Below are 26,212 nucleotides of genomic sequence, written 5' to 3'. Positions count from 1 at the left end.
AGAGGCTGGGGCTCTCTCATAATGGTCTTGTTTTCTGCAAAAGCATGAAAGCTACACCCACTGACAGAACTCATAACAGACCACACTCCTTTCTGACGTGAAGCAAGACAAGCACAGGACAGAAATTCACATTCACACTTTGCTAATAAACAGGTAAAACAGAAAAAACCCTAAAAATACAAAAAAAAAATCAAAAAAACAAAACAAAACAAAAAAAAACCACAAAAAAAGGCAAAAAAGCAATTAAATGTCCACAAATATGTAATGCAAATAAATAATATTTATATTAAGTATGTAAGAAGAAAATGAACTTAATACTACACAGGCCAAATCTCACAGACAGGTAGAACAAAACTTGATTTGATTATAAGGACTTTAAAAACACATCTGTATGTCTCTGCTTAATAATGACCCCTCTTCCCTTCAGAAAGGAAAAAAATCCAATATTGGATGCATATATGTACATTCATTCCTCCTGCCCTATCCACTCTGAAGCCTCACAGTATTAAACTTGTCAACTACTTTTTAATGAGGATGTTGAGATTTTCATGAATTAAAGCATCCATCAGGGATGACTGCTACTCAGGAAATTTTAATGGTTTTGTTTTTCTTAATAATTTAAAACATTACTGGGTGAAGACACAAGCAGCTTTCAGAGACCTTAGCAAAAAGGAGTAATTTGGAAGCTGTTACCCAAAATGACTTCACCATTCACTAATCCCTATAGAATGTTGTTTACATTCACGTGGAATGGAAACAGTTTCAGTGTTTCCTTCTTTCTTTACATGAAAAATCAGGTCATGAGGCTAAGGAACACTAAAGAGCCAAACCAAACATATCACTAGGACCCTGAAATGTATCAATTTAAATACTTTTTAATAAATCTAGATTGGATAACTAACTGTAGGGGAAATAATTTAATAACCACTTAAAAAAAAAAGATTATGCTGCAATAGTTAATTATCTCTGAACACACCTAGTGTAAGTAAACAAATTTATAATTGCACAGTATGTTGAAACTTGTTCTGGAATACTTCCACCACAGTAGCAAAGCCATCCTAGTGAATATTGTGTAGAGAAAGAACAGAGCAGTGCACAGTCCTTCAGAGAGACATACTATACAGGGTGTGATTATCTTTGTTTCAAGAAATGAGAAACTAACAGACTCCCCAAGATGGAGATACAACCAGATCTTTGTTTTAATACATGTCAAGGGATCTTTCCAATAATGTCTTATCCCCTTGTAAGCTCATGTGTTCTTTCAGCCTCTACAATGTCATGTATCAACAATTTTGATCACTGAACTGTGAACATCCAGAAATATTTCCTCCACACAGACAACCACACTGAGTTTTACTTTTGAACACAGCAATACAGTTCAACAACTGACCTGCAGTGGTGTCGGCGCACCATCCATGAGAACTCTCTCTGGCAGTCCAGACAGTGATTGACTTCTGTGTCCCCCTGCCACCTCTGCTCTGCACTAAGCTTCTGCTGGAACTCCAGAGCATCAGACTTTTGCCACAAAGCATCCTTATCTCTGCAGTGACACAGTTAAAAGAAAGAAAAACACATAGAAGTTGTCACAGTGTTGGTTTATTGCTAACCAACCTCAACTGGAATGCTGGTGAAAGCTTCACAGTAAAAATTCCTTTGCTCCTAAAATTCTGAGGAGCTTTCAGACATAAAGATAGATCAAAAAACCTACTGAAGCTTCTGCAAAGACAGGGTGAAGAACACATGCCATGCAGAGAACTACATACTTTTTAAAACAAAATGACAGCAAATCAAGGAGATATCATTGAGTGTTACATTTTTTGACTATATTATGGAAATGCAAAATTTCAACTACTAATGAGTTTGGCCTTTACTTGTATCTTCAATTTGGGAATATAAGCCTGGATCCCTGAACATCCTAAGCAAGGATTTTAATTTCTCCTTGCTGTTCATTTTGATGCCAACCTGATAAGTTCTATCAAACGTTCTTCAAGGAACTGCTTTGTTCTTGTCAGGTCATCCAGCTCAGCAAATAACTTCTGGTCACTGCTATCTTTGTCTGCTGCCACCTTGCTGAGCTTCTCAGTGTAATCCAGGATCTTCTCTTTTGCTTCATCAGCTTCTTTTTGGATCCTGATCAAATACAAAGGCAATTATGAATCATTTTTAGCTCATGTAAATTCAAGTCTTTCCTGTGAAACAAAGGGCTCTTCCACCCTGATAAGCAGGTAGCTTCAGTGAAATTTTTCTCAGTGTGCATATTTTTTAGAGCTAGACGGAATCTCCCCAGTTTTCTGCTTCACTGAAAATGCACATAGATCCATTATCTAGTGAACACAGCCAGCAACCAGCAATTTCTTGGATGCCCCACTTATAGTAAAGCTTATGATGGCTACCAACTAGAAATAATACCTATGATATCAGCACAAATGTATAAAAATACATAGGCTTTAGTTAACCTATTAGACTCTGTGTGAGCCCACGCCTCATGAAGATCTATTTCTGACTGCCAGATTTTCCACACCACACCGGCCCACGTTACAGACTTTGAAAACACATCCTGAGTTTAGATTATTAAGGCTGATAAGAAACCTGACAAAGACAGGCAGGATGTGGTCCCATTCAGATAATTCTTACTGATTCCCTGAAACTTCATGAAGAGGAAAGAAAAAAAAAACTGTCCAAAAGTACAAATTTTCCATTCCTTACAAAGACTGCCAATATTATTTTAATTTTGTGCTTAACTTATAAGGTAAAAAGAGGTTATAAAAATGTCTTTCATTAATTTATATCAGCTAAATTAACAATACATTAAAAACTATGTCATGCATTCACGTGTGCTCATAATTTCCATATTTCTTATGTGAAGTGTCAATCTGATATTCCCTGCCAGTGCCCATGAGCTCTTTGTTCTATATAAACCCTGTGACATATGGTACTTCATAAACCATGGTGATTTTCAATATGTTTTGATTATTGTCCCCTTCCTTGGCCTACAAATTAACAGCTTCTGTAAAAAAAAATCCAAACTCTCACCTTTCCAAGAGTTCTCTAAGAGAAGTCACTTCCTCTTCCTTCTGAAGCCGAGCAGATTCTGATTCTGACAGCTGCTCTCTTGCTTCATCCAGCTTTCTACACAAACTCGTGTTTGCAGCCTAGTGAAATGAATTACTGTATTTCCTTATATATAAAACCAAGATTTTACCATGCATTGGACAATTACCAGGACAGCTAAAAATGTTTTAAAACAATCAGCTACAGCCAAATGACCAATTAAGATATTATTGTATAAGCAGGCAGTAATTAGTTGTGTACTAGAGACTGATTACTTCTGTCACACTGAATAAGGGATACATGCTAAAGTAACACACTGTTAAGCCTGTAATTCTTGTCAGTCCATGTCAGTTGAAGTTTTGCCTCCTTATCAAGAAAAATCTCTCAAAAATAATGGCAAAAGAATATACCCTGAAAGCTTTTTCACCACCTAAAAGCTTCACAAGAGAAAAATTAAATAGGAAGAAAATGCTGTTTATTAAAGCCCATGTGGAATACGAAGGACAATCGAAAACAACCCAACTTCTTTCCCAGCTAGACTCTCTAGAGAAGTCTGCCAAACTTGGAGTCCTCAGGGCACATAGCTAATTGCATCTAAAGGTATGTATTTCTCCTAGCAGGCAAGGCCACATCCACTAATCTTAACTTTCTTCTTTCTGAATTCCTTACAACTCAGTGTGGCCCTTCTAACTCAATCATTTGATAAACTTATTGCAAAAAATTATGTTTTTTTCTGGCTGGGCTATTTCTCAGCCACATTAATTCCCTAATTCACTGCCCTTTGCACCTGCAAATAGATGGATCTACACTTGTGGCTGTATGGGAATGCAGGGCCTAAGAAAAACACATCTTAAACTGCACCCCCATTTAAGAAGAGAACACACAACCAGATGTTTTATGGTTTTTTTACATAAAACCTGACCAGCTTTCAAGGCAGGACAAATCCTAAGTGATATCATGCTTTTCATAATCTCTGCTACAGTGGCTGCCAGCTGCCCAGTATTTTGTCTGCAGCACCTGTATATATACAGGGGCATTCTCAGACTCACAGCCAGTCATCAGAAATGCTGCTCACCTTCCCAGTTGTAACACTAATGCCTGATGACACAAACACCTCTGGTTTTAATTCAGATCAAGCACCTACTTGTAACTCCGTAATCTCTTCCTCAGCTGCATGCTGTTGCCGCTTCTGCTCCTCAAGTTGCTCTCTTACTTTCCCACACTCCTCACTGGCAGCCTGGCAGAGAGATTGAGCCAGTAGTTAATAATCCTCCAGCAGCCACCCCTTCACCTACAAAATTCCCAGCTGTGAATTATGAGTGCTTTTACTGCCATGCAGGGGATAAATGCAGCACTGCTGGCTCATGAAAGACAGTTAAAAGACAGTCTCAGAATCAAGCAAACTCACTTTATGGTGGCACATTGACTGTGTTTTACTGTTACTTTGCATTGGCTGTTTCAATTCTCAACTAAAAGAAGGTCAAACGCATGTAGTGGCATAAGCCTCTGATCAACCACCAATCTTAGACATTTTATCAGAATGGCAAAGCAAACACAGTGAAATCTTCAGCCTTTAGGTATGCTGTTTCGTATACACAGGGCTGACTCATGCTTTTTTTGAAGCAACACTTTGATCTTCCCAGCTGCTACCTTGAGCAGCTGAAAGCAAGAATACATGAGGGAATTAAATGCAAAAGCAACAGCTGTGACCAGAGGGACAGCAGATGCCACCTTCACCTCCAATGTAAGAAATCATCACCCTTTTACTTTAGATAGGTCTAGGTCATGAGCACAGAGATATTTTCAGACTCCCAGGCTAAGGCAGGTTGCATGCTAGTCTCAGAGCCTGACCCACACAAACCTTAGGAATTCATGCAGTAATTGTTGTAGCAGATGGTAAAGCAGCTTCCTCAGCTATAATAATTACATTAATTTACCTTGAATTTTGTCTGATAATTTAGAATCTCTGTGCTCATTTGAAATTTTATTGCAGATAGCTCTTCTTGGCTGGTCTCTTGGAAACTCTGTGCCTGTTTCTTTATTGTCTCCAGCTGCAATTGCAGACTTGGGACAGCTGCAGCACACATTTGAGCCTCCTCTAATTTCTCTTGCAGGCTCTTGTTCTCCTCTCTGAGATTAGAGATGTCAAGTTTCAGCTTCTCCTGTTGCTCTGCTGCCTGTTCTTCCAGTCCTTTGAACCTTTCTGTGGCCTGGGCCAACTGCTCTTCTGCATCCACCTTTTCAGAGGTCAAGGCACAAATCTGAATACCAAGTTCAGCCATATCAGTGTTGGTCCTGTGGAGGAGATCTTTATTTTCTTCATTTTCCACTCTAGCATTTTCCAAATACTGCTTAACCTTAGACAGCTCTTCCCTTAGGTTCATTAAATTATTTTCCAGCTCAGCTTTTTGATGGGCTGTTCTCTCCTGCTCCTTTTTCAGCTTTTCTTCCCTTTCTTTACATTGCACCAGTTCTTGCACGTGATTTCTGTTGAGAGACTCACTGTGCTCTTTCAGCTGCTGGACAAGCGTCTTCTGCTCACTCAAGACAGTCTCAGTGACTGCCAGCTCACCTCTCATCCTCTCTCTCTCATCAGTGGCCTGCTGAAGCTTGACTCGCAAATCAAGGACTTCTGCCTGCAGCCTGGACACTTCACCTCTGTTGACCTCCAGCTGCTCTTCACTCATGGTCAGTCTGAAGGCCAGCTCTTTTGCCTCCTTCTCCAGGGATGCTGACTGCTGTAGTTGCTGTTTTTCCACAGATTCCTTTTCTGATGTGAGAGATTCTATAAGTTTTGTCTGATGAAGGCATGTCTTTTCTACACTGAGCTTTTCTATCTCAAGAGTCTCTGCTCTCTTCCTGTGTCTTTCACCTTCTGCTCTTAGCTGCTGACATTGGCTCTCCATGCCCTGCAGTTCTACTTCCTTCTGTGTGAGCTGTGACTGGAGAGACTCTTTGCTTTCCTTCAAGGTGTCCAAGCTTTTTTCCATTTGTAAACTATGCTGTTTGGCACTCTTCATTTGTGCTTCAAGTGAGGCGTAAGACTCCTTGGAAGTCTCTTCTCTTTGCTTTAGTTCTTCATATTCTGAGTGCAGAGCCTCCAGCCTCTCCTCTAGAATTTGGCTTTGCCTCCTGGCATTCTGCAAGTCTTCATCCAGCTGCTTGTTCTCACTCCGGAGCTTCTTCTCTTTTTCATCAACTGACACCAGGGCATCATCTATCTCGCTCTGAAGTTGTTTCTCAGAGGCTCTCAACCTGGCTACATCAGCTTCTAGGGAAGCTTTAGAAGCTTCCAGATTTTTCAGCTTCTCTTCCATCTTCTTCTTAGACTGTTGCAAATTCTCATTCTCTGCTTTCAGTTTCCTGCTCTCCTCATCCAATTCACTCACTGCAGAGTTTTGCTGCTCCATCTGCTCCTCCAGCTCCTTGACTTTCTGCCTGAGATGCTCCTTCTCAGACATGAGTTTCTGGTTTTGCTCCTGAAGGCTACACACAGTCTGACTCACCTTTGTTAAGCGACCCTCCTGTAGTTCAAGTTGCTCTGCTTGTAACTGGGCTTCCTGCTTCAGTGCTCCTTCTCTCCTACCATACTCCTCCTCAAGTTTCTCTTTTTCTTTCCTGGCTTCCTCAAGATTTTTTTCCAGTGAACCCAGCTGAGCCAGCGACCCCATTACCTGGGTCTGCAGCTCAGCCATCTCCTTTCTTTTCAGAGTCAGGGCCTCCTGAAGAGCATCCTTTTCCTTTGCCATGGTCTCCAGGCTCCCAGTCAGCTTTCCACTCTCTTCTTTGGAGTTAGCAGTGAGGCTACTGTATCTGGATTCCAGTTCCTTCTGTGCCTGTTCTTTCAGCAGCAGCTCCTCCCTTGCTGCCTTCAGCTGAGATGCATGTTCAGCATTGAGTCTTTGCATATCTGCCTTTTCCTTTTCCATCTCCTGAAGCTTCTCTAACAGTGCCTGTATTTGTAGGGCAGAATCATACTGGGCTGTGGCTTGCTGTCCCTTTTCCTCCAAGGCAGCATCAACTTTTGCAAGGAGGTTGAGGTTCTTCTGTTCTGTGGAACTCAGCTTGACTTTGAGCTCATCAATGCACAGATCCTTCACAGCAATCAAAGCACTAGAGGTCTCCAGCTCCTGATTTGAAACCTGCAATTTTGAGGCACAATCTTCCTTGCTGGTCAAGAGCTGCTCCACCTTTGTTGAGTGTCCCTTCTGCAGCTCCGCTGCACTCAGTTCCAGTGACTGTAGGCACTTCTGCAGGTCATGGACAGTGCTCTGAGTGGAGTGTGAGACCTCATACTGCTTCTGTAACTCTGTGATCATCTTTGTCAGCCGGGAGTTCTCCTCACTGTAGTTATTGCTCTTCTCCTTTTCTACCTGTACTTGTTCCTTTTGAAGGCTGACAGCTGCCTGGAGCTCCTGGTTTTCAATTTCTAGCTGGTGAATACGATCTTGAAGTTCCCTCTGCCTCAGCTCAGCCTGGTCAAGTTCTAAACGCATCTCTTCGTAGCCCTCAAGGTGTTCAGCATTTAGTGAGTTATTTACATCAGGGCTGGAAGGAAACTCTTGTGCCTAAATGAACAGAAGGGGAAAATCAGAAAGTTTAAGCAGCATTAAACATTCATTTAAATGGTGTATTCAAATGAGAGCAAATTCAGGTTCTTAATGTACAGTGACATTGTGTGTTGCCTTCATAGCACTACAAGATATCAGTTTGTAGGAAATGAGGCTTGTTTTCCCAAAAGATGAAAACATGCCTGTCTGCAGGTAGTCTTATGAACGTATTTTTTTCTTTTACAAGATTTGCATGTTAAGCTGAAGCAGCTGTCAGACAATTCCCTTTACTTTTAATTAAAAATGCTTTTTGCAGTTTAGATTATAAGACTCATAACCATCATAAAAGTTCTCTGAAACTACATCAACCAAGGACCTATAAACATATAAACATTTATTTACAATATGCTTACCTGCAAATAATTGCTCACTAAACTGCTCATGCTGGAACTGCGACTTGGGGGTTTCCATAAATATGCTGAAGATCCAAGTGACGACAGAGTCCTCCTGTTTATCACACAGAGAAACAATATCTAAGGTAAGTCTAAGCACATATATAGGTGTCTTTTTACTTGTATATGCAAGATTTATCTAGAGGTAAGTAACACATAAAAAAGGACCTAACTGCATCTGCAGTCTTGGCCAGCAACCACTTAAGTTGATGAAAAATAAGATAGGGATAGCCAAGGCATCTATAAAAGGTGATGGGGCCAGTAGCTGTCACTTCCCTTATCCACAAAAACCAACGCAGCCTTGCTCTAAGGAATTGTATCGCTGTGTGGTGGCGGCTCAACCAGAGGATGGCAGCAAAGGGCCCATTGATACAAATAGCTCTGGACCAGACCTGGTAGTTTTTGTTATCCCCCACTTGTATGTGGGATCACCGTGGCTGCAAGTGAAGCACACTGCTTGGCTGTGAAGTCACTACATGTCTCAGCTCTTGAAACAGAGGAAACTAAGAAGATTTCTTCTTGTGTGTGTATAGATGAGAATAGCTTGGGATTTGGGCCTAAACTGCAGCTATTGGAAGTGTCCTATTATAGAGCACATTCTCTGATCCCTGGTGCTCAGTACACTGAAGGAGAAACAGGACAATGTGGTATAATGGATTAATTACATGGAAAAAGCATATACCTACTCAAACACAAGTGTTCCTACCCACAAAAGCAGAAGCTTTTACAGATACTTTAGCAAGCAGGTTTTTTATGCACTTGTTAATACAAAATCACCATGTGGCTCCATCTTACCTGGCAAATGCTGGCCAAGCAGCATCTAAATCATAGCCTCGTGATGCCAAGTCAAACTGAACATCAGTGAGCTCATAGAGTTGACCCACAATGTCAGAACTCATTTTGGAATTCAGAAATGGACTTCTTGCATAGTACCAGTCACTTGAAAACAAACAAAAGATAAGTAATACTCATTCATAGGCAAAAGGGAAGCAGCAGTTTCCCTTACACAAAAATCTCCTACATCATTATGCATTCCACCACAGAAGAACTATGACACAGTATTTTAAACACAAATGAAAACAATCAGACCCACCAAACAATATTCCATCTCTTCAATGTCAATGAAATGAAACAAATTTAATTAATTCCATATAAATATCTTTAAAGGAATCCCTGCACAAAATATTTTTTTCCTCTAGTGCTTGGGCAAATCACTGACAATACAAAATATTTGCAATACACTGGATAATCACACAGTTACTAAAGCATATATTTAATACATCAGAAATGAGGAACAAAAAGCAGCATCCAGCGTTAAATACATTGTGAAAATAGGTGGCTTTTTCTTAAAGCCCTAGCAGTGTCCCTCCAACCGAATACAAAATATCTTCGGAATTTCCTAGCCAAGGGCAAGTTTGGTCCTTTGTGTGACCATCCACAGATATAAGTAAATGCTTTCTGGGGCTTTGTGCAACACTTCCAGATTAATCCTCTCTCGTGATGAATAGCCCATGAAACCCAGGATCTTCAATACTCACAAATACATGACCTTTGAAACTGATGTACAGAAGCATCAGCACAACCCACTCCACATATATTAAGCTGTAATAACTTTCAGTCTTTACAAGCCCAAGATAGGTATGAACCAGTGACCCAGGCCAAAAGGTCTATGATCCTTCATATCCTATTACTAGCTCTCTAAGCCAAACAATTGGAAGCATTTCAATTTCTTTCAATAAGTACGAGGTGCTTGATCACATGGAGCAAACACCCATCAGCTAAAAAAGAACTTTGCTATTCACCTGGTGACTTTGGTGTTCATAAAACATTGCTGCAAGGTGTCTGCCAGCCTTTGGTGAACCAGGGAATAACGAAGAAATGCTCTTCCTTTTCCAAGAGAGGTTCGCAGCTTGAGGGGAGAAACCACAAGAAAATAAAGTTAAGTATCATTTGTGATCATGTAGAGACATGGCCAGAACAGCCTACAAAGCAACACAAAAATACTCACAATAAGCCACTGTAAAGAAAAAAGTTGTAAAGGAAGCCAGTAAGAACCGCCACTGAGAAACACCTTTTCCTAAGCGTCGTTGGGTGGAATCTTTTCAGAATGATGAATTTGTTTCTACAGCTGGCTGTTGTTCACTTTATAATAATATAAAAGGCACCACAGGACCAATGAATCATCTAATATATTGAGTACCTGAGCACAGACTAAGCTAAGGACAATTCAAAATATAAGGCAAATCTCAATATGCCCAGCCAAGACAGAAGTGACAGCTTAAGTTACTGAAGATGTGTATGGCCACAGCTGGAAGAGCTTTAGGAAAGATTAAGTCATAGAACAAAGATGTATATATACAAATATACATCCCCATGGACACAGTAACCCCACAAAATGCAAAAAGCCTTTCTTAATACTTAGCCATTGAGTTGATTAAAATCTAATTCTTTCTTCAGACCAAGAACAGCTGCATGGCCAAAATTAATGGATCTTTTTATGAAGACAGCTGTTAAATCAACATAAGGGGGATGACAAAGCTCAGTACTGAATTTTTATAGCTATTGACTTGAAAAAATCAATACTTTGTTTTTACATCTGAACCATTTTCTGTCCTGCAAAATAGTGAAACACTGAATAGTTGTGTTTCTTCTTTCCACCAAAGTCAGTAATCAATTTAGAAATGGAAAAGGAGCGTGATGAAAGAATTTCTCACCTAACTGTTCATCTACCTAACAAAGCAAACACATTTATGTGTTTAAAATAGAAGCCAAGACAAATAATAGAGAGACTGAGGTACAAGTTAGTAGGTTACTTAAACTTTGTTTGAAAGGTTAATGTGAAAGAAGGCTCAAAGGCCACACAGGCTTTCTTTCCCAGCGATCAGTATTCCACTGTGCTGAAGCGAGAGCAATACCCTCAGCTTCCCTATTTTGCTGTTACTGGGCTTCTGCTCTGAAGTAACACAGGCTCTTCATTTAGTTCAGTAACCCACTACATACAAAAATGTTCCTTATAAATGGAACCTGAATGAAATGCAAAGCAAAGAAAGCAACACTTTTTACTGATTTTTGTTTTGAACTCACTGCTCACCTACGGCTCTCAAGAATAAGGCCCTCTGCTTAATTAACAGATAACAGCTTCCAGGGGGTTCTTATTTGCTTCCTTGCTCCACCTCTCTAGCATATCGTGCACCCTAATATTAGAAGCACTGCAAGAAGAGCAGAAGAGGCATTTATGCTGTTGAATGTTTGACTGTTCTTTAAGTTAACTGCTATTACTCTTTCCTTTTGGTTCACTTCTAGGTTTGAAAGTCAACTAGTATTGTTCAGTAAGCAAATAAAGGACATTTGGAAACCTTTATGTTCTATCCAGCCAGGTTAAAAAATTTGCTGCTGATTTCTATCTGTAATGAAGGGGAATAGCAAACATATATTTTTGCCATATGTCATTTAATTTCTGGGCCCAAATCTGCCAGCTCAGTTACACAAAACAGATCACTGTTTCCTTTTTTAGGAGTTTGTATTTCTAAACCACAAGTTAATAAAGATTAAAGAAGCCTTCCACAAGCTAATTTCTATGGCTGCACATAAATTGAAGTAGAAAATATCCTGCTTCCAAACTATAATTTCTGACACTGTGCTAACAATCTAACAGCCAGAGATACTGAAGAAGGAAAAAGCGGAGCAGTCTTTACATGTGGCAATATGCAGGTGATACCAAAGGCAACAAACTGCTGAAGACTACAGCACAGCCACCTTTGCAGAGAAATCTGCAATCACCACACCACTGCCTCTTCTACCCACTAGGAAAATCTTCTTCAAACAATTCTAAAGACTCAGACAGGCTCAACACAGAAAGCTTCTCACAACTTTTATTTCACCCACGCATTGAACTGAAAACATAATATGGTTTTTACAAGATGAAGTTTTATTACTAATCTAAATCTAACAGGAACAAGGCTTTTTGTGCTGTTCCTGACAGCTTACCCCAGGGAATAATGACAATCATCCCTAGACATTTCATCATGCTATTTCACACAGAGGAACAGAGTTCAGACAGAAGATGAAATTGCCGCTCTCAGTCAGTCCTCCTCAACTCCATGGACCACTTTAAGAAGTCTTAACAAGAGTAAAATATGGTGAACCTTTCATCTTACACTTGGAGTCAGACCCTGCTGTAAGTTTTGCTGAAGGGCATGCACTACCCTTGACTTAATTTTTCATTTATTTTTAGAGAAAATGGCATTAAGTTTATGAAAACGCAGGGCACAACCAGAGACAAACAGGTCCACTCACTTGTCTAAGTGGTCTTTGAAACAGGAATCAGGCTTTTGAATCCTACATCATTTAGTGCCCAAGTAAAAAAAGTCATCTTGCATTTTTACACTTCATGTGAAAATTAGAAAAAAAAAATCCCCAGGTTTCTTGCTATATGTTAAAAGCATTTTTTTGTTTTGTTTGTTGTTAGTCTAAAAAAACATGGCTAAACATAAACCACATACTCTGATGCTTAACTGATATACTTACTTCTGTAATAGACTTGACAAAGCGGATTCCATCATTAGCTCCTTTGATTTTTGCCAGACAGTCACAGAAATAATCCCAGTAGTCTTTTCTGTTTCCCAGCAATGTGCTTTTTTCTTTCTGGTCAAACTTAAACCAGGAAAACATAATACAATAAACAAAACTCAAATAGAAATATACTTATATATAGCTACTTGGAATTCTGTTCCTCTCCCAGCAGCATGTGCTTTTATGATTCCTCTTAGCTTTAGCCAAAGCATTCACAAAGCAAAGAGACACTGAACTGTACTAATGTAATCCAGCAGTTACAAAAGCTACTTAACTGACAGTAAGAGATAATAATGTTCTGGGTCTCTTTAAAATACAGACATCCATTCAAAACTCCTGACACAAAGACTGGCAGCAGATTCAGCAGCTGTTCAAGAGCAAGGCACTAACAACCAGTTGCTGAGAGACCTGCAATTAAGTGTGGCAGAAGCACACATGTACATACCAAAAAAACCTGCACTAGCTAAATCATGTTCAGAGCAGCAATGCAGCAAGGGCATGGACTGCACCTTGGACCATTCAAATCCCAAAGGATTTTCCAGTTTCTGCTCTGCAACCCCACTAAAACTCCCTTGCCTAGATTAAGGCTAGATTAGCACTTGTTGCAAATTAGCATTTGTTGCAATCAGTGGCATGATTACTATGCAAACTGAATTTCAGTTTGTCCAGCAGTGTCCCTTCTACTTAAACCTTAAGGGTGGACAAAAAGCAGCACTCCAGATTAAAAATCAGCCTTTTGCCTTAAGCCTTCCATACAATTAAAAAAAACTTTCCAAAGTGAAATTGCTGAAAATTCTACAAATTATTCACATCCAATATTTATTTTTCATTAAAATGTCAAGATATCATTGCCACAGTTTTTTCAGGATAATTTAGCAAGATATATCTTTAAAATCAAGCTCAGATCTTTCAGATCAATAAATACCTTACATTCCTCAAGTCTTCCAGCACTGCCTTTTGATTACATTTATTTTTACTTGAAATAAGTATATTAGGCAGCACATATTTCAGTCCTCTTATTACACACACCAAAATAAAATAAAAGAGAGACTCAACTGGATATTTGGTTATTTGAGTTATATGGTATGATATTTGGTCACATGGTTATTTGAGTTAAACTCCACATACTGAAGAGTCAGCAAGAGAAAATAAGGCTGAGCTTTGCTGGTGGATCACAAATGACACAAATCACATTTTACCTGTAAGAGGTACTCAAGCTTGTAGGAGAATTTTTGCAAGTTGACACTGTCATCTGTGATCGGTTCACCTCCTTCTTTAAATTCTTTACTTAATTCAGTCACTGCATCTTTAAAACAAGACACCAAAATAGTTAACTAATGCAAAGGACATATAGCATTGAATCCATAAACAACAAAATAAATGCTTTATTCATGGACACTCTGCATGTGGACTCATTTTCTTTTAGCTGAAATGTCTTAACAACAGTATGAAAAAATGACTGATAAGCTTGCAGTTTGAGACCACCTATAAGAAAACAGGAGTTCAAACTGTGTCAATCTGTTGTATGGATTATTTCTTCTTAAAAACACACCTAGCACTTCTGACACTTAGCAAAACCTGCTAAGAGACAATTGCTAATTGCTACCTCAGCAGAGGGAAGCGAAACAACTTTTTGCTGTCTCATGTGCACATTAAGGTATTGCCACAGGACAAACAGAATTCTGATTAGAAAGGACAAAGCATGTAATCTGCTAAAGGGGATCAGTAACATGACAACAGTCATCCAGTCAGCACATTTATCTTCTCCATGCTTTATTCAGGAAGGTTCAGCTTGTGCTGGTTACAAACACAAATGAAAAAATAATTTACATAAAAAATAAGCATACAGCAACTCCTCTTCCCTGAAATGTACACCCATAGTGGGTAAGGAAATCTCAAGTCAAAATACACTTTATTGTCTCCCTGGACACTCTAGCCCCAAAAGGATGTACTTCTCAGCATGAGAAATTACCGATTTTCACCTTGCTTTCCCCTTGGTCTTATATTTATTTCAGGTGACTGAGTGAGCTTTTGCTCCCAGTCCCACTCAATAACCCTTTGCAAATTAAAATTTCTTGTTAGTCGTCACATAGATCTTCTTTATGCTACAAGAAGATGTAGATGCTCAGCTTTGGTGCATATACCTTTTATTTAATAAAAATTAAAAGGAAAAATATCAGAATCTTGGGATAGGCAGCTGATTAGGACAGATGGAGAGCAGAAAAACTGTTATGAGTCTGATACCAATTTTGCCTGCAACAAAACTGTTTAAATCAAGTTGGCTACTTCAAGAACAGCAGGTGTAATTCTCCAGCACCCTTCATCTGGGTCTTCTTTCTCAGCTAGGTTTGTCCTCCTGTTTTTTCCCTTCCCATATTAGCATCAATTCCACACCAGCTTCCCATTAAGGAAGACTGAGTTTTAGGCCCTTTCTCCTTTCTTCACAAGAAGTCTTGTAGCAGCACAGCTCTATGCATGCTGATGAAGTACTAGTTCACAATGCACACCTCACACACCCCTTTCTTTCAATTGTAAAACGTATTTTTTCTCTTATATGTTTAAATTTACAGAATTTAAGAATTCAGGGTCCTGCAGGAGTTACAGCACTTGTTTCACAAAAAAAAATCAGTCACACTGCATACCTTGAATTATGTTGCTGCAATGCTGCAGGAACAAGTTACACAATTAAAAAAAAACAACTCCTGCTCTCTGTTATCTAAACCCTGGAGGATGCAGTCCAGCCTCCAGAACGGATCTGTCAGCATGGCACTCAGTGTACCTTGCAAGTCTCTGATAATCCGCTGCAGCTGGCTTTCACCACTTGTTGCTGCCATCTTGCAAACAAAAGGAACTCCCCTCCTGGGCTGTTAAACTTTTCATCCATCTAGATAAAAACTGCAGGGTTCATATCCTTGAAGATCATTGGGTTGACGCTGATTATTTTTCTCTGTGACACCTGAAACTGTAAAAGTCAAAAATAAAATTAAATTCTTTATCAGCTCAAATGAGTAGAAAAGAGGTGCTTTGGCATTTTAGATCCCATTGAGTAATGAATTCCAAGGCCAACCCTTTTCCAGGAATCTCCTTAATGTTTTCTTCTAGTTTTTACTTTCCATTTCAGTTATTTCTTCAGTTATATCTTTCAAAACAACCAAGCAAACCTCAGAGAGCAATTTTCTATGGCTGGAGTTACAACACAGTTGGTAGTACAGCTCAGCCGTGGCTGGCATTTCACTCAATCTATCTTGTGACCCTGAGGAAGGTTCCAATGACATGTGATTTTCCCTCCCAAACCCTCTGCCAGGTCTTCCCTACAGGCTGTAGAGTAAAAAGATAAGACAACTTTTCCATTTCAGAAGGACTTTCAAGACACAGAGTAGGCACGAGCCAAGGAGTCAAAAATTATGCATGCTTGACTCTCTGACACTGGAGCATATTTTTAATGTGCAAGAACTATTTAAATATTTAGTACTGGAGTGTGATTTTAGCACAAGGAGCTCCTCTCAACCTCTTCTCAGAACCCACTGTTCCCTACACATGTAAGACAACACCACTTTATTTTAAGCTCTGTTACAGCATCCCTGGCTGTATCAACATACCTTGCACCACCTTCTTTGCTTAGGATAAGTTCTACTTGGCACTCACATAAAATCTTTCTTAAGGTAAAATTAATTAAAAGGCTTAAACACTTTACTAAAACAATCATGCCTGGGGATGCAATCTTTCCAATGCTAATCTGAGAACAGTCATTCAAAGAAAAAAGCCACATAGAAACCACGTAAGGAACTTATACTAAGCATCCTGTTCAAAGGTTGCTCAGAATTCTGTCTGCAGAGGTACAGCCAAAGTTTCAAGCAAAGACAACACCCAAAGTACTGAATCTTTAGAAAAACTGCTGTTGCACATCAGTGCTTTTGTTATGATTCAAGCTGAACTACAATTAAATTAAGTTGTAATTAAAATCTTGCAAACTTTTGTATCTAATGTGATTAGGTCACATTATTATATCTCGTTTCTCTTACCATTCTTTCACTCCCAAAAGAGCTACATTGGTATGACTAAAGTAGGTGCCTGAATTAATCAAACAGATCATCCTTCCTACCCTATGTATTAAGGTATTGCTAGGAAGTGATCCCAATGTGATCCTGTATTCTTTCCTGTTTGACACAAAGCAAACATTAACAAAGCCATAGAGACATTAGAACATTAAATATAAAGAGAAGGCTGAAACTAGGCTTATTCCTGAGTTTCTCTGCATACCTGTGCTTTGTCACATGCTAATTTCCATTTCCATTTCCATGTTTTGGTAGTTGTTATGTTATGACACAAGTGTCATTGGACCATTTGCTGTCTGGGGAAAGGCTTTTGCCTGCAAAATCCCCACCACAACCAGTTGCTTCAGGAACAGAAGACCAGAACAGCATAGACCACCTGTGTGTCAAACACAATTTTTTACCTTAAATCAACAATGTAACATACCCAGAATTCCTATCTCGATGCTACCCAGAGACCACACAAAGTACCACACCTCTTGGGGACTTGCTGAGTTTGGGTACTACGGAAAAAAGCAAGAGTAACAAACTCAGTGAGTCAATGTTTCCTTTGCTAAGCACTCACAGTAATGTCAGCCTATCTGTTCAGTTTGGCAACTGTTACAAGAAAGGAGCAGAAGTGAGAAGATTGTGCCCTATGGACAAATAAAAGCCAAAAAGTGTGTCCAAACCTTTTCCTCACACAAAGAGGGAAAAGAGCAAGGGCCATCAAGGGGGTTCTGCCTGTGCTTCCCAAAAGCCAGAATAAGCTCCCATTCAAGGCTCCAGAGACACAAAGGCTTTGGAAGAGGCATGCCAGGAAAACTGACCAGACCAACTGCATCTACACAGAGAGTAGGAAGTTGGGAATTGAACCTTTATTTTGCAATAAACAGCAGGGAGCGGGACACTGGGCATCTTATGGCAGCCAGGCACAGCATGGGACCTTGTCAAGTGGTAATTCCCAGCAGAGTGCACAGGCAGACATTCACTGGAAGAGGACTAAGGCTGTTCAGAGATTCCCCAGCCCCATTAGCACTGCTTAAATCAATGTGTATGCCCAGAAGCCACAAAGAAATGACTACTGGGTGCACAACAGCTCAGTGGCACAGGGCAAGAGAAGGCTCTGTGCTCCCAGTGGGTTGATCTTGCTGTGCCAGAGCAGCCCAAGATACACATCTTTACTCCTGTTTGGATCGCCTAGGTAGAATGTGAGAACCCTGAAAAGAAACCACAACTCAGCTGGAGACATGCCCACTCCTCTGCCTACTCCCTGTCACCTCTTAATACCTGGAGCAAGGTCTCACAGCTTCCCTCTTCCTTGCTTCAGCTCCCACAGATGACACACACATTTATCCCCTTCTCTTCCCAGAGGTGAAGGGCGTCTTTTGACTTGGACTATGACATAGGGTAAATGTGCTGAAACTTCTACTTGCTTTCTCCTCTACAAAATGGGGAGAAAGGTTCTTCTCCCCTCCATGGTCCTTCTAGAGGTGTTCTCAGAAAACACAGTTCATCCCACAGAAAGGTGCAGAGCTCTCACTTTCTATGGCAAAGAAAGTTGACAATGTATCTTAACTGGTTTCCCAAGGTTTCAAAATAGGAAGAGCTTCTGTAAACATCTGATCTAGTCCTTCCTGATCACAGAACATTTTGCCCAGAATTCTTTAGTTCCTCCAGAATTCCCTGTTCCTCCAGCATTTCCTATCCTACTATAATACCTGTAAACATTTGCTTTGTGAAAGCAGCATGATACATTCCTCAGGCACGAGTGACCTGCTGTGGGTCGAGAGTTTTTTAGATGATGCATTGTTACCTCTTATATAACAGCTCTGGGCTAAGGCTGATGGCATTAACTTGCCCAGAACTGCTGAGCTGCAATGACACCAGCACAGCTACACTAAGGACCTGGCACAGAGGAGGCAAGACAGGGCACGCCACCAGTCCCTCCTCGCACTCCTGGGCTGTGCCTGCTGATCTCTGAAGGTGGTTCCTGCCTTCCCTGCTGGCTTACGTGCTAGTGTGGGGGTGGCAATCTTCTTTACAGAGGAGGATATCCTGGAGATTAAAGAAAGAAGCAGAAAGGAAATAGCCCACATACAGGAAAAGGAAAGATTTACCTGAAGGGGAGTGAGACACACATAAAACAGGCAACAAAGTATAATGACTGTAATTAAACTGGTTAATGAAGTAGCTACAATGACCTATATTTAATCTGATTTTATAAAATGTATCTATCTTCATTTTTTTACATTACGTCTGCATCTCCAACAGCTAGCTCTTTATTTTTTTATCAACTGGTCAGTTTTAGCCAACCTTGACATAAGGTAGCCATCTTCAAAACATTTCATCTTCAAAATATTACTTCTCCATGTGCAATGAAAACAGGAAGCAGGGAGGATGTCAATGAGCAGAGTGTCTCCGCACTGTTAAAAATGCTACAGTGAGACCTCTGCTATAGCCTGATACCAGAGAATCCACTCCCCACCCCAATGTGTTTTCAGTGTGCAGTAAGAGCAGAGCTCACACTGCAGACTTGGTGTAATTCAGATAAACAGTAAATCAGATTTGCAAAAAATATTAATTGGAAACCAAGATCCACTACTTTCCACTGCTTACGGAAATATTTCTTGTTAATATGATTACTCTGATCTAGTCGTTCCAAACAAGGGCACTTCATCACATGCCCCCAGATGGTATCACAAGACCTTTAATTATTTGGTGCCTGCAAGCAAGTATACTGAGACAAATCCTAAGTTTGTGAGTCACAACTTTAACTGCATTATTCCTTTGTGTAGGGTGAACATGATGTGTTCTATAAAAGCAGATACTGACTGATAACTACAAGGCACACTGTGGGAAAAAACCCCAAACAGCTACCTGGTCATCCAGCTGGCTACAAGACATACTGACAAAAAACACTGAATGCAAACCTAATGGCAAAGATGAAGGAAGAACTGGGGAAAAAAAAAAGTCCCTAACTCTCAGAACTGTAACAGGAATGATTTAGTTAAATAATATCATTCAAGTAATTGTCTGAAAAAACTGCTTTGTACTTTGTTGTTGCACCAAACATAGAGACCCAGGGAAATTCACAGCAGCTGTGCTGCAGCTTTACTTATTTTGTACCATGCAGGAACATAGAGCTGCACATCCATAAAGCTGAAGAACTATTCGCTGGAAGTAAGGGTCTGCAGTATAAAAAAGACAGCACGATTCTTCTGTCATGAACACACATGCTTTTTATGGGGCAACTCCACCCTCTGTGCTTTAACACTGCATACAAAGATACGTGACTGATAAAAACACACACTGGACTATATTAAATAGGAGGATTAAAAGCAAAAGGCAGGCACAGCCTGAAAGACAGCTAGGGTTTCCATTCTGAGAAGTGAAATTTTCTTTTCAAATTAATCACTCCCCTTCATTTTCTACACCAACAAAATTTCACATTTCAGTGACAAAAACATGGTTTGGGAATAGAAACAATTACTAATAAATACATCTCGCTGAAAACACGTCCAGAAAAACAAATTCTCAGAGGATCATAACATAGTGGAAGAGAGTAACTAGATGAAAAGCATAAAAACATTCACATTTCACAAATAGTTGGCAGAAAAGAAGTATTTTTGTTGTTAAGGACTCCTTACAGTAAAGCCTTTTTGTGGGAAGGCTCTTGCACTCTAGGAATATTTACATTTTGCAGCATAAGAACACAAATTATTGACTTCATAAAATATGGCTTGTACTCCTAACCTGACAGAAGAGACTGACACAAAAGAACCAGGAATGTTTTAAAAGTTTTTTTGTGCCATCTTCTCTATTCTATGGACAACTGACCTACATTCCATCCCTATTCCTTGTATTTGCAAACTCTTCTCAGAAAAAGATCAAAACTAGGCAACAGACAAGAGTATACAGTGGCACGATAAGAACTCCATAAGACTGAGTTAATCTTTAACCTTGAGTGGACAAAGCTGGCACTTCACAAATTTTTTTAATGATGCACCTATCAAACTGGATCTTCACTCTTAACACCTGGCTTGAAACCTTTCAAAACCTTATGGAGTACTTTGCCAAACAGGACACATGCATCAGACCAGGGACACAGATCCCTGACTTGGAGAATATTATTTTGTCTCTGATATTCCTTCACATCAATAAATGTTGAACAACATGAACTCAAATGACCACTTTCTGCAAACAACACCAGAGGGATGACCTAGCACATATCTCACAAAGACAACCTTGTCTCAGCCCTATCTCACGATGACAGAACTTCCCTGTTTGAGGAAGCAGTCAGTTTACAAAGAGAAGAGCTCTCTTCTGATAACAGGAATTTTACAAGTATCGCTTTTAACAAACTTGTCTGCCCTTTTCCCTTAGGACACGCCAACCTCACCCCATGTCAGGAAAGCTACACCTTGTTTACTAACATCTATCAATTAACCCAACCATAACTCTCCCAGAGATTTGCTTCTCCACGCTGTTCCCATCCTCTTTCACTCCCCCTGGGAGAAGGTACCCTTGCTGTCTCAATGCCTGTATGGTGAGCTGAAAAGACAGAGTTCATTCAAAAGTGAAAAGGTTTTTTCCCCCTTCATGCTCTCATTCTCGTAAACAATTCTCCCTGTGTCCCAACCTGCCACAAATCCTGCTCTTTCTCTCTACAAGGCATACAACCATTTAAATGCCTTACACATTCTTCAAGCCAGGCACATGACACTCAGGTGCTACTCTGAGAAGCACCACGTAGACACCTACAGAAATACAAACACCAGAGGATTTCCAGCTGCAGAGGAGCATTTGGTGATTCGTGACACTCAACTCGCTCATTGTACAAGCTTGGAGACATCAAAAAATCTCTTATCTTTCAGGTCTCCAAAATTTGTCTTGAGCCTTGTTAGCTTCCTCATCAAGCTTGGCCTGACTAAAGTATCTCAGCCATGTCTGAGACTTTGGAATAGTTAAAACCAACATCCTGGCTTTTAATGGGACCTCTCCTCAGCAGTACTTTTTACCTCTGTATCTACCGTTGCACACTGTCCCTCCAAGCTGAGGTTTCAGAAGTACTGGAAAAGGCTTCCTCCAGCTAATGGTTTTGGGAAGTCTGGCAGATGAGTGTTGAGTCTTGCCCACTTGTAGCACCTCATGTGTCCTCCCTCCAGCCAGCAGCTCCCCAGAACAACTCCTGGCCTATACGCAGTTCCCAGTGAAATACCAGCTTGCAACACTGAAAATTACAGGTTTTGACCACACGTGTAGACCAAATAGAGGGCGAGGCAAGCAAAAACCAGGCTGAGACAACCCAAACTGACAGGCCACTGAGTGAGTCACGCTGCCCAGAGTCAACAGAAAGAATTCTTGTTTTCCTCCCTCTGTAGCAGGAATAATGGAGTATTTCCTCTCTCCGTCTTTTCTTGTGAGTTTTCCAGTGCAGGTCACCATTTTGGGGGGAAAGGGGAAATTTCAGAGTTACAAATCCCAAAGATTTAGAAGCATTTGGAGGAGATGCCTTTATGAGACTGTCATGCTGGGTGGCTGGGAGGAGACAGGCTCACAGATGACGCAGGCTTGGCCCAAGCCCAGTTATTTGGGATATCCTGATCCAACCAGTTCACTTTCGAAACCTAAACTGACTTGTAGCAGTAGCAAGACCTTTCCTGTCTTCATCCTTCTTCCCAGCAGGACTCATTCAGGGTGAACTGTTTGTAAATATCTGCTGAGGTCACTATACCACCAACCAACACAGAACATCAACACGGGCAAAAGTATTAAACCAAAGGAAGGGCATGCACGTCAAAATCCTGTGCTTGCACTGAGATCCAGGCACTTTGCATTAAAAGTTCTGCTCTTTCTACCAGTGTTACAAACTGTAAAACCTTCTTCAGAATACATTTGGGCAAAGGATTTTAAATGATTACTATTAGAAAACTTTTGGACACAAACAGCTACCTCTCCACGACCAAAATGGAATTACTACATCAAAATATGAACTAGACTAGATATAAGCTGCTAAAGTGTCCTTACATTGGCAAAACCAAACAAATAAACACACAGTAATAAAAAGAAAAAAAAAAAGATAATGTATAACAATAAAAACACTTAGGGCTCTTACAGTTCCCTTAAGTTTAATAATCTCAAAAACATGTAAAGAGTAATATAAGAGTTTGATGTTTACCTGACAAATAAGCAATAGTTAATTTTTAAATGTGATCAATTAAGAAAAACAAATAATAATCTGGGTTAAAAAAATTTTCAGCATTACTTTTCCTGCATAATTTCTGCAACTTTACAGACTACATCTTGACTAGTTTTTTCTCCCTAGTTGTTTCTTTAGGTCTTGATCATGTACCAAACAAGTCTTAGAGGAAGCTAGCCTCCAGGATGTCAGGACAAATTCCTATTCCTTTTATGTAACCCTCCAGCAGTGGAGGAAGGGACTGCAAACATAATACACTCTTTCACTGTTATCAAATGGTGTACGTAAGAGACTCCTTTACACACGAAAATCAGGCTCCATAACTAACAGTTTCTTGAGAAGTAGTAGTGAAACCAGGTTTATAAGAAATCCTGTCAAATATATATACTACAGATATTACATATGTATACTACAACAAGCAGAGCAAAATTGACTATCAGTTGTTTTGCACCACAGTTTTGCAACTTTTTAACTGCAGCACCGTCTCCTAAATGTGAATGTTAGGAAACACTATTTGGAACGTCTAGAACATTTTTTAAATTTAAGCACTCCCACGAGGACTCGAAGAAACTTCCTTGCACCCCATAAAAATCTGGAAAACATAAAACCCACTACTGCATGGCAGTAAGAGAGAACATGTTGCCGTGTTACTGACCAGACAGAGAACTTGTTTTACCCTGAAAGTTTCACCCTAGCTTGCCTAGCTTTGCATACAAAGTCAGAGCTGGATAAAATCATCCACTTTCACTCTTCAGCATTAAAGAAACAAAGGCCTGGTACTTCTCCCTCTGTTTCAACTTCAAATTTAAAGCTTCAAGCTTGGTTTCAAGTGACAGGCAAAACCAGGAGAGTGAAGTCTACAGCTGACCAACTCTGTGTGCCAAACCAACCTTGCAAAACTCAGCAGCAGGCTGGAAGCAGTGACCCGGGCAGAAAGCAGGCCCTGCGCTCGGGCAGCTGCAGCACCAGGGCATTCACCAGCTTCCAGAACACGGCACAGCCCCTCCGCAGCCCGACTCACCACCGCAGCACCTCTGCCCGAGTGGAACCCAGTGTCCAAAGGCAGCAGACAACCATTTCACTAAAACCTTGGGTTTTTTCCTTCTCCTTGCTCACTGGATTACCAGGATCAACATAAGCCGGAGGAGGAGGGCCGGCTGCAAACCCGGCATCTGCTCTGGAGACAGCCCCAGCCGCCCCGTGTGCCAGCAAAACCCTCTCCCTGTCCATCCGCCGGAGATTTGCCGACACAAGGGCAAAGTGGGATTAGGGCCGCGGCAAATATTTGCCTGTCAGCACTTCACAGCGGGGTGAGGGCACGGACGCGGGCGGGTGTTTGGTTTCCATCAGGGTGACTCCGCTCCCCCTGCAGCTGCAGGAGGGCAGAAAACAGAGGGCAGTGCTGATGTCGGCCTAAAGTCAGGAACACGATGACACTTCAGGGGACTGGGTCTAGATGGGACATTGGACGGGGACTCCCCGTTCCCGTGGGCTCCCCGTTCCCAGGGGCTCCCAGGCGATGACAGCCAGCATCCAGCCCACCCCGGGCTGCTGTGCCCCTGCCATGCCCGCGCTCACTCCGCCGCTGAGCCGACCCGGGCACCCCCTAAGGCGCCCGACAACTCTCGCCCCGCCGGGGCTCCTCCCCTCGAAGCCGAGCTCGGCGAAGCAACAAGTGGAAGCCGGCGAAGTCACTTCCCCCTCTCCCCGTCAGCTCCCTCCGCCCGCCACCGCCTCCCCGCCCCGCCGCGCTCCCTCGGGGGTGTGCGGGAGCGGTCTCTCGGTACCTGCGCGGCCGCCGCCGCCATGTCGCGCAGAGGCGGCCCGGGGTGAGGCTGCGGCGCTCCCCGCCCGACTACAAATCCCGTGAGGCCGCGGAGGGGCCGCCCCACACCCGGGGCGGTGTCTGGCTGCAGCGCCGGGGGGGCCCGGAGGTAGTGGAGGCGGAGCGCCGCGGGGAAAGCTGAGGGGTTTGGAGCGGCTTTCGGGGAGAAATCGTCGCTTTCGGGGAGAAATCGTCGCTTTCGGCTACAGCTGCAGCGTTGGGATGGTTTCCTTTCGGGGACGCTGGTGTTTCTGGTGTCCTCAAGCAAGGTGGCTTTTTACAGAATCACGGTCGTTAGGGTTGGGCTGGGCTCTGGAGACGCCTGGTCCAACCCCCAAGGCAGAGTCACCTCGAGCAGGTGACACAGGAACGCGTCCAGGTGGGTTTGGAGTGTCTCCAGAAAGGGAGACTCCATGGCCTCCCTGGGCAGCCTGTTCAGTGCTCTGCCTCCCTCAGTGCAAAATTCTTCCTCACGCTGAGGTGAAACTTCCCTGTGTTTTGGCTTATGGTCATTGCCCCTTGGCCTGTTGCTGGGCACCACTAAAAAAAACCACAAAACCAAACTTAATAAATTTTTGTTGTTTGTTTTAATACTTTTAATATAGTACTGACTGTTGCTTTCAGGACTATTCTGTATGGAGGTTTTCCTTTATTTTTTTTTCGTCTCTCATATGCACATCAGTTCATCAAATTCTTTGTGCAGACGACTGAGGCATGATAAATCTGGTATGCAGCAATTTCCTCTCTCTGCTCTTGCCAGTTTATGAAAGGAAAATCCTCATCACTGAACTGAAGGGATGAGAGGACATAGTCTCAAGCCGTGCCAGGAGGGGTTTAGGTTGGACATTAGGAGGAATTTCTTCACAGAAAGTGTGGTTAGACATTGGAGTGGGCTGGAGTCGCCATCCCTGGAGGTGGTTAAAGAAAGACTGGACGCGGCACTCAGTGCTGTGGAATGGTTGACAGGGTGGTGTTTGTTTGGTCATGGGTTGGACTCAATCTCAAAGGTCCTTTCCAACCTAATTGATTCTGTGACTCTGTGAAAGACATAGGGAGAGATTAGTATGGCCACAAAAAGTAAGAGACTGGCTGAAAGCGGGTGTGAAACTGGAGCAAGAGGTTGCTTCCTGAGACGAGGTGTGGGGGGTACAGGGGCACAGGGTTCCTAACACTCCCAGCACCAGGCTCCTACAAGCAGGTTGTTTCCTCTTTTCAGATTTTATCCCTCCCATAATGCATATGATTCTCTGAAAGGACGTTTCTTTCCCAGTGCCTGAAATAGGCTATGTTTGTTTTGCACTTGAAGTGCAAATTTGAAAAACGTCCTTTGCTTTTTTCCCCCACATTTGTTTGGTAAATAAAAAATTTTAAATTAAATTTGTGAACAAGCAGTTTGTCATCAGTTCTTGCCACAATGCTTGTGACTTTCTTAGCGTCATAAACATCAGCTTAAGCTGAAGATCAAAGCATCAAATTTTCAAGAGTCTTGAGGAAATATATGTAGTATGTGGTCACTGGCATGTCTTCAT

The 26,212-nt window shown here is 41.5% G+C and overlaps 1 protein-coding gene across 10 annotated transcripts in view; it reads right to left on the bottom strand.

Moving 5' to 3' along the window:
* The window catches only part of FYCO1 (FYVE and coiled-coil domain autophagy adaptor 1), a 44,979-nt gene extending 19,798 nt beyond the window's left edge, over positions 1-25,181 (bottom strand). For 3 of the 10 annotated variants that reach the window (XM_041407768.1, XM_041407774.1, XM_041407775.1), the window contains exons 1-12: positions 23,749-24,111; positions 15,405-15,587; positions 13,825-13,931; positions 12,581-12,706; positions 9,856-9,962; positions 8,849-8,992; positions 8,015-8,108; positions 4,989-7,619; positions 4,196-4,288; positions 3,034-3,152; positions 1,963-2,130; positions 1,391-1,540 (exon numbers count right to left, since the gene is read on the bottom strand). In XM_041407768.1, the coding sequence (XP_041263702.1) occupies positions 1,391-1,540; positions 1,963-2,130; positions 3,034-3,152; positions 4,196-4,288; positions 4,989-7,619; positions 8,015-8,108; positions 8,849-8,992; positions 9,856-9,962; positions 12,581-12,706; positions 13,825-13,931; positions 15,405-15,459 (3,794 nt within the window). In that variant the 5' untranslated portion in view covers positions 15,460-15,587; positions 23,749-24,111. Of the gene's footprint in view, positions 1-1,390; positions 1,541-1,962; positions 2,131-3,033; positions 3,153-4,195; positions 4,289-4,988; positions 7,620-8,014; positions 8,109-8,848; positions 8,993-9,855; positions 9,963-12,580; positions 12,707-13,824; positions 13,932-15,404; positions 15,588-15,692; positions 15,849-16,885; positions 17,025-23,748; positions 24,113-24,645 lie in introns of those variants that run through there. The other 7 variants (XM_041407769.1, XM_041407771.1, XM_041407777.1 and 4 more) reach the window with 7 other exon arrangements.
* Between the last annotated feature and the right edge of the window lie 1,031 nt (positions 25,182-26,212).

This window comes from Onychostruthus taczanowskii, unplaced genomic scaffold (assembly GCF_017590055.1).
Source record: "Onychostruthus taczanowskii isolate IOZ18803 unplaced genomic scaffold, ASM1759005v1 scaffold28, whole genome shotgun sequence".
Lineage (NCBI taxonomy): Eukaryota > Metazoa > Chordata > Aves > Passeriformes > Passeridae > Onychostruthus > Onychostruthus taczanowskii.
Note: the sequence above shows the minus strand (reverse complement) of the source record. Positions and strands in the feature narration are given on the sequence as shown.